Source organism: Centruroides vittatus, unplaced genomic scaffold (genome assembly GCF_030686945.1).
Source record: "Centruroides vittatus isolate TY-2023 unplaced genomic scaffold, ASM3068694v2 contig_19, whole genome shotgun sequence".
NCBI lineage: Eukaryota > Metazoa > Arthropoda > Arachnida > Scorpiones > Buthidae > Centruroides > Centruroides vittatus.
In genome coordinates this window covers 656756-671649 of record NW_027121169.1, presented here as the reverse complement: position 1 = coordinate 671649, position 14894 = coordinate 656756, and the positions used below count along the sequence as shown (strand labels likewise).

Below are 14894 nucleotides of genomic sequence, written 5' to 3'. Positions count from 1 at the left end.
CAATGCCATTTTCAGTGAATAATGTCTGTGGACTATAATCTTTTTACATTTTGTACTATGTGGATTTAGATCATTTTCAACTTTGTCTTATTTCTGATTGTTTTCTATTGTTTAAATTTAAACAAAAACTCTTACTTGAACAGTTTCCTTGCATGTTTTTGAAGAGCTACATGCTTATGGAAATAAACATTCGCTCCATTTGCCATCAACAGACAGTTTTTTCAAAAACAATATTTCTTGGCACTTTGATCATTTAGCTTTGCCAGTTTACAAATATTAAAGAAATTTTGCAAGATCAAGAATTAGAATTTTCAATCAAATGGAATTTTAATTTTTGGTTTCACAAATTTCACTGTTTCTGTTTTGAGATTTCTAAGGAATATTAGAAAAAGAAGATTTGTTAGCAACAGTAGTATTAAATAGAATGCTATATAACTGAGATATATAAATTTTTATTGCAACAAATTTATTAACCTTTAGAAGAATCTTTCAGATTTCTAAAAATAAATTAATGAAAAATTTTTAGAATGTATTGATTTTAGACTCCTATCATAAATCAAAACTAAAAATATATTGTTGTTTTTAGTTTAAGTGTTGATACTGTTTTATTAGGAGCAACTATTATTATAAAATTTGAAAATTAAATTCTAAATCTGTGTGAAATCCTATATTAGAATGAAAAATTTTTAATATTGTTCAAAATAATCACTTATGTAAAGCTTCATATACAAAGAAGTATAAAAAATTCAGACTAATTAGGGCCAGACCCCATCCAGATTTACAAATATATGTGTAAATTATTATCCATTTTTTGACAGTTGACAGTTTTGGGTTTTTGAAACTTCATTATATTTGTGCTTATTAGGCTGTTAGAAATTTGTTTTAATTCACTTAAATTTATTACTACTAATTTTGTTTTATTTTTTATTACATTGCATTTTTTGTCCTCTGTATAAAAAATGACGATGTTAACATCTGTGTGCTTTGAAGAATAAGCAGTAGTTTATGGAAAATAAACTATAGGATAAAAAAGAGTTTAATTCTGTTTCATTGGCCTGTATCAGGTTTAATATATAAACTAGAAGATTCAAACTGAAAGTTATAATTAATGTTACTACACAGTCTTCAATATTCATTGATTTATTTAAAACTTATTTTTAAGCTTATATTTAATGCTTTGTAATTGAAAACATGAGTGGATGAGGGTGTTATGTTACAGTCATTCAAATCTCTTGTCCATCATGGAGGAAAGTGTAATGTATCTATCCCTCACATACCATCATTAAATAGCTTTGAAATTAAATGACACTGTAATATTGTACTCTCTGCAATATCCTGTTTCAAGGCTATATTTACACTGAAAAACTTTGAATGTCAATTCACTCAAATCTTTTATTTTGTAACATAACACTTTCATCCACTAATGTATTCAATTGTCAAAATATCTTTGTTATTTCAGTTATAAAAATTATTTGAATGTTTTTAGTAAATTCATTTTAGAATATTAAACTTTGAATTTGAAGTAATTTATGCAATTTTAAATGTTAATATTCTAATATAAGCAGAATGGAACACTGCTTATGAATTTTACATTTATATGTCATTTTACATTGATCTAAAAACACTTCTATTCCGTTTACTTTTGAAATATTTCATTATATACTTCTTATTAACTTATGCTGTTTGTTTGTCTGTCCAGATAGAGTAATTCAATTTTCACACACTTCCTGATTTCCAATATAGTTGAAACTTTGCATACATATGTATTCCTGATCACAATGCATTTTTTAGAGTTTTCAAACAATTTTAGCAATTAGCAAAAACTTAAAATTTGTAAAAATCTGATAACAGATTACACTACACATAGAGCAAACCCTTATTCCTTTTTAGTTGTACTGTCTACATAAAATCTTGTAACTTGATACAAAGCTAAAATTAGCAATATTTGCCAAATATAATAAGTCATGTTTATAACCACTTAAAAGAGTTTGTTTTTTCTGACAAATAAACTGAATTGTTATGTTCTTTGAATCCAACATTCACCTGAGTTCAAGAATTACTCAGAAGACAATTAATTTTCAGACATTTCATTTAACTGCATTTCAGATCGGGATTCTTGCCAATCCCTCTACAGTAAAAGTAAAATCTGCGACAGAGCCTACACCAAAGTAACCATTACTGTGACTGATTTCGAACAGTCCAAAATATCAGTGTAGACTTAATCACGGATTTTACCTTTACTGCAGAGGGATCGGCAAGAATCCTGATCTGAAATGCAGTTAAATGAAATATCTGAGAATTAATTGTCGTCTGAGTAATTCTTGAACTCAGGTGAACATCTGATTCAAAGGATATAACAATTCAGTTTATTCGTCCAAAAACAACCCCTTTTCATTGGTTATAAAAGTGTCTTTAACTCAATTTTTCCCCAATTTTACAGTTAAATGGTAAAACAATAAGAATTTCAATATTTTATTGTTACATATATAAAACTAAAAGATAGAAAATAAAAACTTAGTTACATTTTCTATAAATTTTTATTGATTTTTCCATGAGTGCTCAACACTTATATTTTTAATTCAATTTGAGGGTGGATGTTATGCTGGTCTTACGTTAACAGGAGAGAAAAATATTACAAAGGCATTAAATATGTATAAACACTACTATATTTGCTAGCGCTTTCAACGTGCTATAAAACGTCATTCTCGGGCAGATGATTTCAAATAAATGTTTTTTCAAACAAAAGTTTTTGAATTAAAATTAATGGCGTTAGTCCATTAGAATGAAACTAAAGTTAGAACAACCAAACATAAAGAATTAAAATGACAAATGTGGTGAGAATACGCATGTGCCATAATGTGTTTAGTAATCATCAAGAAGGAGCTAGAGATGATGTTTTAACCTTTTAAACAAATCGATCCACATAGCAGGCAACTCACGCATGGGGGAGTTGCACGGATTTAGTAAAACAGTAAGGAGGGCCTCCCAAACATACACCAGACTCCTCTCCTCACAACATCTGAGCATTGCTACATGATCCCACAGCAAGGTGTGTTGGTGTTGTAACACCATTCTTGCTAGCTCACTGTCTTCAAATATTTCCTCAATAGATGAAATCTAAAAGTAATTTAAAATATCTTGATATACGTCACTGTTTACAGTACCATCCATTGAAAATGCAAACTTTGTCTAATCTGTTTGCTGACATACAGCCAGAAATTATTATGCTGAGAGGAAATTTAACATTTGATTCTAGACATGCTTTATCAAATTTTTTTTCTGATTGCTCCACACTTTTGTGCCAATATCATCACCATATCTCAAACAAATCCAACTTTTATCTGAGAAAACTATCTTTTTCCTGTCATCAGGTTTTCAGTCTTTATATTTTTTGGCCCAATTTAGTTGCAGTTTCATCTGTTTGGGTGTAATTATTGGTTTAGTTTTTACTTTTTTGGAATGGTAACCCGTAGAAGCCAAATATCTAATTAACTGTTCTTGAAGACACTTGAACTCCAAATTTCTCTTTCCACTTTTTTGCAAATTTTCTGGAAGATTTTGTCTTCTAATTTTGATTATTTTCTAGGTCTGCCAGAACAGTGTTGATTTTTGACACAACCAGATAACTTGAATTTTCTAATAATGTTTTGAACTCCAGTTTTACTTACATTTAGTAGTGTTGCAATCTTTCTCTGAGACATGTTTTGTTTGAATAATGATATTATTCAAAGTTTCATTTTCCAGCTCATTAGAACCCCTGATCCTATTGTATATTTGCAGTTTGTGTGGTTAAATGGTTTACTTCCAGTTAGTGCCCTAACATGTTAACTATTTCAGATTTATTCTATTATTAGTTATCAAGTTTTATTTTGAAATATTTTTAGATATACTTCATATGGTCTAATGCTTTTTTCAAAGAATTTTGTTGGTCTAAAATTTTTGTCTCACACATGCAAATGATTTAATTTTTTTTTTCTAATTTTAAAACACATTAAAATTTTATTGTGTGAATTTTTTTCTGTTAAATAAATATTGAATTTTAAGAAAAAAATACTGGAAATTTGTAAAACAACCGAAAATGCAACCAAAACTACAAAATCAATAATTTTGAATGGCAGTCTAATATTTTTGGCAGGGTTTCATATTCCTGGAATTAAATGACATAATATTGACCTCATTAGGTGCATTGTCTCTTGAGGAAGATTAACAATATATTATTTAACCAGTTTGAATTAGTCAGAATGTAGGAGGAAGTCTGTATATTTGGGCTGTCTATAAATTATTTAATCAGAATATGGGTGGGGGGGTATAGGTATACAGGTAGCTGTTAAGATACAGTACTAGGCGGTGGAGATAAAAACATTATGTAATGCTAGGGTCATAATGAAAATAAACAAAAGACAGTTTTGTTATTTCTTATATAATTATTGGTGTGAAGAATGTAGTTTATTTAATGGTTAATATGATAATGCTAAATAATTGTCATATTATCAGGCTGTAATAAGGTTAATTTAATTAGTTTTAAAGTCATTTCACTAGAGACTTAACCATCTACCTCTGATCAAATTACTTTATAACTAATTATTAAAATTAGCCTTATTATAGCTCAATAATACAGCATATTTGGCTTTTTTTTGTTAGTTTTGTTTTTTTTTATCCGGTTTTTTTTTTTTGTATGGTTAATATGCTATAGAATTGTCTGTTGCAAGTACATATGCTGCACATCAATTAGTCATATGGTTACAAGGATATTATTGATGCTGCCAGCAAAATGGTCCTTTTTTGAAGAATAGAGTGGAGCTCCCAAAGAATTCTTGGCAGGGGATTACAGGATGCAACCTTCTTCCCTGGAGCATCCTAAACATGTTCAATTGGATTTATATCCTGAGATTTTGCTGGTTAATGCGCACAGTGGATATATTTGTGTTCCTAACCTTTTTCCAATAATGGTACTTATTGAAAAAAATGTAAAGTTCTGTGTTTTGTTTGTTGAGTATAATGCCTCCTGCTATATGATACCACTGCTTGCAAATTGGTCTCTTTTTAAGAGTTTCTATTTTCTTCATATTGTGTACGATGAGAATCAGTCTGTAAACAGTATTTTGATTTATTGGTGAACAAACATTGCTCTAGTGATTCAGAGTTCAATTTTAATGATTCTGACTTCATCTTAAATAGGATTTTTTTTGTACAGAGGTTAGTGGGACACAAACTAGGAAATATCTGGCGTAGAGATCATTTGTTTGACATCTCCTGTACATATTTATCAGAAAATTCTTATGCCTGAGACTATTGACAATTCTACACAGCCTCCAAACATTTCCCTGTTATGAGGTGCAGTTAAAATCAAATAACAGACTTGTTGGTTGTAATTCTTGAATGTTTGGTGTCTAATCTCCTTTGCCATCTGGAACCTTGTCAAAAGTCTGGATATGATGATGCCTTGTGGCACATCATATTACTTTGATATTTCTATCTTCAACTGGTCTGCTTTAACCTACCAATAATCTTGCCTTTCGTAAAATAGTTCCTTAACAGTCCTACAAAAGCATTAAAACACTATCCTTAATGGTCAGATAACAAAACCAACAATGATATTTCACTTGCAAGTCAGTTGTATTTATAGCACTTCATGTTTTGCATAAATTTGCATTTCTTTTTATAATTGTCAAATAATACTGATTTTATACATGTATGGGAATTTTATGCATGCTTTTCTGTGAATAGTTATGTTAATTTTTGCAGTAACTGTGGATTTAATGAATATGCTTAATGAGAGATAAAGAAGGTGCTTCCCTATTAAGCAGCACTGCCAACATTAGAACCAAATAGTAGGTTTGGTATAATTCTGAGGATAAGTCTGTTGTCTCAAATGTTTTACTTGTTAATAAAAGCTTTTTGACTGAATCTGTTGATTTGTATATTATTAAATTGGAGCTTTCAAATATCAAAACAAAGTGATGTTTAATTTACCACCAATTATAAAAGCTTCTTAGAAAATAATATTACAGTACATTTAAAAATAACAATAAATAATTATTCTATATAATTTGTATAAAGTAACTCCTTATTAGGAAAACTTCCAATTTATTAAATTGTAAAATAAAGATTATTTAAATAAATTTATTATTAGTTTAAATGATTTTATTTTATTATCTTTTATATAATATTAAAATTCATTTAATTCTTATTTATTTATTTAGTTATCATTAGATTCTATTTGGTCCTATCTGTTTGGAGGTCCTACAGGTCAAGTAACAAATGCAACAACTGCAATAAAAGGAGAACTGTGTCCTGAGGCTGCTGTAGTTTTGTTATCAATGGTGCGCACATTATTAAATCAGGTATGTATACTTATTGTTAATTTGTATTTAATTTTTTTTAACCCCCAAGAAAACTAAAGACTTTTATAAAACTTATTTAGTAGAGCCAATAAATGAGTCTATTCAAATTCAAATTCAAATCAATTGTCTGTTACATCATGGTGTTACAATTAGTAACTAATAATAATAAACCACAGTTGGTATTAACATAAAAAAAAAACAATTAATTTTAACATGTTCTACTTCTTATCTTTGTAATTAACAGTAACAATTTAATTGAGTCTATTAAAAAAATCATTTAAAACAGGGATGAGCAACACGCGGCCTGCGGGCCGCTTGCGGCCCGTTAAACATGTTTATGCAGCCCGCCAAGCATTTCTAAAATTGAATTTATTTTATCGACTTTCTCCCATCAATATAATGTTATAAAATTAATTATAATAAAATGGTAGTACATACTAAACCGAAACAATTTTTTAGTGACGAGTTACTCACTTGTCGGCGACTTGTTTAAACATGCAATACGAACGCGCCGCGTATGTGCTCGTTTGTGTTTGCTTCTGTCACACAATCAGTCAGACTGGTAAGCTGTTAACTGTAAACTGTAATTTTAGCAATTCTTGTGTTTCTTGAAAGGCGCGAGTGCAATATTATTGTCAAAAAGGTAATATTAGAGTTTTTTTTTATTCAAAATTAAGTTTTCCTACAAATTATTTAACTTTCAAATTTTTAATCCATAATAACATGTCGGAAAAGCAAACAAAAAAACAGAAGGTTGCGGATGAGCACAGGCATTTCCAAGAAAAGTGGAAATTTGATTATTTTTTCACTTTCGTCAAAGATAAAGCTGTATGCCTAATATGCTCAGAGACTGTGTCGACATTAAAAGAATATAACATAAAAAGGCATTACGATACAAAACATGAACAACAATATAAAAACTTAACAGGACAACTCCAGATAGATAAGTTTAATCAAATGGAGAAAAACTTGGGAAACCAACAGGCTATTTTTAAAAATCAAGCTATTTTATCAAATACGGCAGTAAAGGCTAGTTTTGTTGTCAGTCAAATACTGGCAAAAAAATGAAACTATTTGCGGATGGAGAGATGATAAAAGAATGTCTGACTGCTGTTGCAGAAATAGCATTTCCTGATAAAATAAATATTATTTCAAACATTAGTTTATCAAGATTCACCATTGCAAGGAGAATTGAAGACTTGTCCGAGAACATAGCAACAACGCTTCGTGAACGCATTGCAAAATTCGAATACTGTTCTTTGGCACTTGATGAGAGTTGCGATATTAGTGATACAGCACAACTGGCTATATTTTTACATGGTATTGACACCAAATTTAATATTACCGAAGAATTGTGTTCACTGATTCCAATGCAAGGGACTACAACCGGCAAAGACCTGTACGATGAACTAAAGTCTGTGTTGGAAAATTTTTCAATTTCATTAGAAAAGATTATTGGTATATCGACAGATGGAGCACGGGCAATGTCAAGCATGGAGGTAGGAGTATCGGGAAGGCTATTTCAAGACATTAAGAAGGTCACAGGAAGGGAAATATTCGTTAACCACTGCATCATTCACCAGGAAAATTTGTGTGCAAAAAGATTGAGTTTGCCAAATGTCACAGTACCAATAATTAAACTGATCAATTTTATAAAGTCGCACGTGTTAAATCACCGTGAATTTAAAGAATTCCTGAAAGATTTTGAAACTGAATATGGCGATGTGGTTTTTAATACCGAAGTACTGTACGTTGGCTTAGTAGAGGTGCAATGCTAAAAAGAGTATACAAGTTAAAAAGCGAAATACAATTGTTCTTGGATATGAAGCGATATGCCTTTCCTCATTTTGGTAATAAAGAATGGATGTGAGATTTTCGGTTTCTTATCAACATGACTCAGCATCTGAATGATCTTAATGTGGAACTTAATGGCAAAGGACAGTTTATTCACAATTTGTATGATAAAATTCAGGGCTTTGAGCGGAAATTAAAATTGTGGAAACAGCATCTTTTGCAGAATAATGTGTCTCACTTTCCACATTTAGAAAAAGAAAATGTTACTACTTCTCAAAAATACACACAATATACAGACATTTTAATCAACGAATTTCAATTACGATTCCAAATGTTCAAAGCTGAGAAGACAGCGGTTTCCATGAAAATGTTTTCCTCGCCATTTAATATCGATGTGGATACAGTTCCTGAAGTCTTTCAAATGGAAGTGATTGACATGCAGAATAATACCGATTTAAAAAATGTATTTTTCTCAGTAAACATCGAAAATTTTTATAAATCTTATGTGAGCCCTGAGAAATTTCCGCTTTTGACGAAAAATGCAAAGCAAATGATGTCTCTGTTCGGAAGTACGTATGTTTGCGAACAGTTATTTTCAACCATGAAATTAATCAAAAATGACCGCAGATCAAGACTGAGTGATGCACGATTAGAAAGCTGTGTACGTGTAGCCACCTCATCAATTCCAGCTGATATTGATCAGCTTGTATCGAAAAAACAGTGCCAAATTTCTCATTAAAAATTTCAAGTAAATTCGTTTTTCTGTTCTTTTCTTGTTTGTTTTTATTTTGCATTAAAATTTGTATATGAAATCTTTACTTTTTTAAAATTTTATATTTTTTTATTCTAATGTTTATTATAAATAAAGTTTTGTAAATTATTAATAAGTGTTACTTTATGTGCGGCCCGCCAAAAAGTTTTAAAATTTAAATTGGCCCGTTGATTAAAAAGGTTGCTCACCCCTGATTTAAAATATTCTAAAATGGCATTTTAATAAGTTTTCATAAGAATTTGTTTAAAAAAATATTATTGTTATTGTTCAGTAACTCTAATGTAACTGTGAATATTGTTGACTTTCTTATGATTTCATTATTGCATTGTAGTAGTTTTAGAAACAGTAAAATTTTATGGACAGCAAGGTTTAACCTAAAGAGGCTCGAAGGGAGGTGGTCAAATGACACCTGAAGTATCTGCTATAAATGATGATAAGTTCTGGGCCTTTCTCCAATTTCAAATTACAACAGATGGCCTATAAAAATCAGTTGGAGACCTCATCAAAAAATGCCATACATACAAACAATAAAATTCAAAATAAAGCCATTTCTATCTTTCACAAAAAAAAAAAAAAAAAAAAAAAAAACCTTGAAAAAAGATGGTAGAAATTATTAATAAATTTAAAGCTTTCTCATTACTAGTTGACAAAACATCAGATATTTTGATTTAGAGAAAAATTCCATTATACAGAAAAAGAATATGACAAATGTATGGTTCAAGATTTCATAGAGCTTTATACTTGTAAAAGAGGACTACATAAGGGAAAAATTTGATTTTAATTGCAATCAAATTTTTTTAAGAAAATGGCATTGATAAAACATTTTCTGTATGGTCAAGAATATAATGGAGCAATGACTGTGAGTGAAAAATGCATGTAGCTCAAGCTTACATTCAAACAGACTACTTACTAGCTTTTTACATTCATTACACTTCTCTTAGTCTTAGTCTTGCTGAATTTAGTCAGTAACATTTCAGCCATCAGAAATTTCTTTAAAACTATTGAATTCAAGTATAACTTTTGCAGTTTTCCAAATGATACACTATTCTGCGAGAAGCCGTAACTGAATTTACTCAGAGGCAAAGCACTCAAAAATTGAAAAAGTACTGTCTAACTAGATAGATCGAACATCAATCTGTATCAATTTATTGCAAGTTCTGATATGATAAAAGCTTTAGAAAAGATTTTCAGTTGAAAAAACAAAAGTTGCAGTTGAGACTTTTTACCTAATAAATACTGTTAAATATTGCCAATTTCAAATTTGTTGCCAAATCCTTCTGCTATTTTATCATCTCTGAATGTATCTCTTCAGCAAAAAGACCATCATCTGCCTAAAGCTCCTTGTGTAAAATTTCATAAAGAAACTAAAAATTACTTGAGACATCCAGTGAGGTGTTTTGCAGTATATCTGAGAAAGCAAAATCTCTTATGGAGGATCACATCATTCTCAGTGTTCCAAGATAAGTAAGAAGCAACAACACCAAATCAACATTTAAAGTTGAGTTACCAGAAGAATATTGCCATGAAAGCATTTATACCATTTTTAGATTAACTTAACTTGTATTGAATCTAGATTTGCTAAGTAGACAAACTTTAATGAAGCCAACTATGAAATCTTATTCAATTTTGTGTAAGAAATTCAACTGTTTTTCCTGTTACTGTAGTGATAGCAGAAAGATCATTCTCCATCCTAAACCAACTAAACACATCTTAAAAATTCCATGCCAGAAGAATGATTGATTAATCTGTTAAGATACCTGCTGTAAATGTAAGTTTCTTTACATTAAGGAATGCTTCACATCCTTCACAAATGTCCAGTGCCTGGAAGATGAGGTTTCTGCTGAAATCTCTGATTCTTGTTTACCACATTATCACTTCTACTAAGAATTTATTTTTATTGATGCATTCAAGGATTGACTTTTAAGTTTTGTATAGGATTTACTTTGTTAAACATCCAGAGAAATATTAACATCTCTTGTCAGAAAGTTGTGGATGAATTTCATTTCAAACAGAAAAATGTTACTATGTTAATATACAGGATTTAAAAGTTTTTTTTAACTGCACCTTTTTAATCTCTGTGCATGGGCCTGCATAGGGATAGCATTGTTAAGTCTAACTTATGATACAGTAGAGTCCTGCAAACTCAACTTAATGTGGACTGAGAAGGTGAAAGTTACCAAAAATGACAAGTTTTATGGCATAGTGATGATGCTAGTTCAAATAGTGAAATTTTTGTAAAGGTATTATATGTGCAAATTCATATAAATATTATCTATATACCAATAATGACAATTTCTATTTTTAGTTAAATTTTAATTTAAAAAAATAATGGCTATTTAGTGGCTACTTTTTAGTCAGTTACATTGGCCTCATGGCAGTTTGCAGTGGCACCTTGGCAGAAAGAGTTATATGCTTTGTTAACATGTGGAATTAATGCTATTATCAAGTGTCATCAGTCATCAGTGAAGAACAATAACTTAGTTGACCTAGTGTTAAGTTATAAAGGTAAAAATTAAAAATTAGATTACTTTTTTTTGAATGACACAATGAGTTTTATAGAATGTTGAGTTGTCAAGAGTCGAGTTTCCTGGTCTCTATTTTATTAACAAATTAATCACTCTACTTCTTAGGAGTAAACTTTTTATTAGTTAAAACTAAAGTTTAAGACAGTCCATAAAAATAGTCATCTTTTCATTCACTTTCATATGCTGGAATGCATCTCATTATAGCCTGACCTTCTTTTTTTAGGCTATTAAATCCTTAATATTATCTAGCCACATTAATATTTACTTTCTATAGCATATTTGATTTTTCTTTAATAGTTTTGTATTAATCTCAGCAGATTGTATTATGATCTTTGCATATTAAGTGCCACATTACCTTTTGTCAAAATTACTCTACATTACTGTAAATTGTTTTTGTCAGTAGACTGTTTTTAATATACTGAAAAAGATAATGATTATATCACTAGTTATGTCTGTTTATTTATAATATTGTTTATTGCTGCATTGCCAATATGTGAATTCATTGCAAAACTTTTTTTAATTGAAATGTTTTTGTTGTAGATATTATTTATTTTTTGATTTTGCTTGTTGCAATACAATTCATTCTGTTTTATTACAGTTATATTCAGCCAGTTAACATAACATCATTATGATAACTGGCTGAATTGTTACTGAGTGAACTTTTATCTTGTTATGTGATATATTGTTTAGTTCTAACCTGTCAAAAATGACAGGGAAAGAAATGAAAAAATGATTTTTAGTTAAAGCTTTATTGAATTATTTTCATAAATACTATGTAATCAAATAATTTTTCTTGTTATCCTAAATCCAAAATATACACTTTTAAGTTATTATTGCAGCAGCACAATCATAATTATCCAATTTGGTCACTTTTTGAATTTGGGCAACCAACAAAATTCATACATTTGTAGTAAAAAATATCATCTGTCACAGAAATAACATTATCCAGTGGCCAATGTTGTATTCATGAATACAACATGAATAAAATTATATCATGATATAATTTTATAATCATTTTTCAGTTTCAATATATTTACATTCATGAAAATAAATTACTTCTGGTGCTATAGTTCAACTTAATATTAACTAAAGTACACTGTGTGAAGATTTATCAAATGATAAGAAAAATAATTTTCTTATTGCTTTCACTTGGAAATGCTACAAAAGTTTTGAAAGATAAAATGTTAAATTCAATGTGTGAAACAATTATAATCAGGTAGAAAGATTTGAATTTGGTTTTTAAAATTTTTTTGTGGGGTAAAAGAAAAAAAATTTGATCTTTACTAGAACCATACATGCTTAAAAAATTTTGAAAAGTTAAAAAAATAATTTTGTCTACTAAGAGATTGATCATTATAGGCTTTTGCAGGCTGACAAAGTGCTTTAGCATTGCATCAAATGCTTCACACAGCTCTCAGTTCAGTTTCACAGTTATAAAAAGTGGTCTGCAAAAAGCTTAGATATAGACATAGAATATTACACACACACACACACACATATATATATATATATATATATAGCTAGCCATTATTTATTGTGGTATTTCACAACTTTTAATTATCATTTAATTTAAAAAATTACATGACTTCTGGTCTAAACTGGAAGTTTGTATGTAGTTAGTTGGGATCTTCATTCCATAAGTTTTCCTTATTTGGTCTTGATTTTTATCTGTCTAACTCTGTTCTCAGAATTTTGAAGGATAGAGAGGCACACAGATGATGTGGGAATGTAAAGGTCTGCAATTTTCAAATTTCAGCCCAAAACTTTCATATAGAGCAGTCTAATTCACAAAAAAAAAAAAAGCTATATGGCATACTACAATAATATTGACTGATATTTTTGTGTTGAACTACATAATAGAATACTATTATTTAGAATTATACTAATAAATGATAAAACAAAATTAACTATTGGGCTAGAATTTGGCTAATTAATTTTGAAAATATAGTCAGTTTTTTATATCTGTGGGTTCCACTAGATTCACAAGTTCACACAAATGATTCTCTACAAGAAAATTATTCTGCACTAGATACGAAACTCTGCAATGCATATTAATATCATTCACAACCACAAAATAAAATTATGCTACTTGTTTTAACGATCAACTACTGCCGAATTATCGGGCTAGCAAATGGCCATAATAATAATAATAATTTAAGATAATTTAAGATAATATTATTATAGCCATTTGCTAGCCCGATAATTCAGCAGTAGTTGATCGTTATCTATAACGGGCTAGTAGTTGTTTATTTGCTACTTGTTTTATTATCAAGAGATTTTTAACACTGTTTTGAAATCAGTTAGATGGTCAGAGAATGTGCTTGTCAATCTTGCCTATTCTAAAGCCACTGTCTTTGCTTTTTCTTCAATGCTTAATTCAGTTTGACTTTTTCATCATGTTTGCAGATGCTTTGTATAGTGTTGTATCCGTAATATGAAGAGTTTCAGTTTCACTATTGGCCTTTAGTTCTTCAAAAGTACATGTTCATCATTTATATTAGTCCTTTGAGATGACCACAGAAGAAGTTATAGATTAATTGACACTTATAGGAATTTAAGTTTTTTGGTAATGTAATTTTTTTATTAGGAATAAAATTCTATGGATAATCTGTGGCAGTGTATAACTTGTACTGGAATATACCTTGCAGAAAATTGCTCAAATAGAAATAAAACTTTTGTATAATATACCTCACCATATATTCTATGAAAACATAGGATTTCATAGTGACCATTGAAAGAACAAAGTACAATTTACAAAATACTGCCTGAAAGATTAAAACATTGTTTATTGTTTAATATTTCATTAGCAATTCTTTATAGGCATAATTATAAAATAAGTAAAATGAAAACTGTTGAAGTTCATGAGACAAGTGTTGAAAATACAAAATGGTCACCAAATAACAAATGTATTTTTTACATGGTTTAAATTTAACACATTTTGATAAATTCACCTTTTTAAAAATCTATTTGATTTTAATTTTAAGAAAAATATTCATACTTCCTTTTCTAGAAAACTGCTCTTTTTTTAAAAAATCTTAGAATTTGCATTTAAAGTTGTTACACACATTCCAGTAAATTTAAGATTTGGCTAGTTTTTATGAACTTTGAATATTGAATATGAATATTTAAACTTGTGTAGTGACAGTCAGAAAAAATTTCGTTCAAAGTTTAGCAGTCTGTTTGTATTTTTGCTTTACTTTTGATTTCTTTCAATAATCAATCAATCAATCAAATCTTTATTAATTCATATTAGACTGTAGCCTGTTATTACAGGGTGTTAAGCTTACATAATGTCAAAATAACTTATATCTACACAATAGACAGTCATGTTAACTATAAGTTCTCTGAATATACAATGCTTTATGTGTATTTAAGTTTGTTAGAAATGAGCTTGGAGTGGTTAATTACAAAAAATTTTTTCGAAATTATACAATTTGTATATCATTATAAGGTTTGCTA

The 14894-nt window shown here is 29.2% G+C and overlaps 1 protein-coding gene across 1 annotated transcript in view; it reads left to right on the top strand.

Annotated features, from left to right (window-relative positions):
* Window positions 1–14894, top strand: part of bchs (WD repeat and FYVE domain containing 3 bchs) — a 232023-nt gene that overhangs the window by 133122 nt on the left and 84007 nt on the right. The window contains exon 37 of the mRNA XM_067264512.1: window positions 6204–6344. Coding sequence (XP_067120613.1) covers window positions 6204–6344 — 141 coding nt within the window. The remainder of the gene's footprint in view (window positions 1–6203; window positions 6345–14894) is intronic.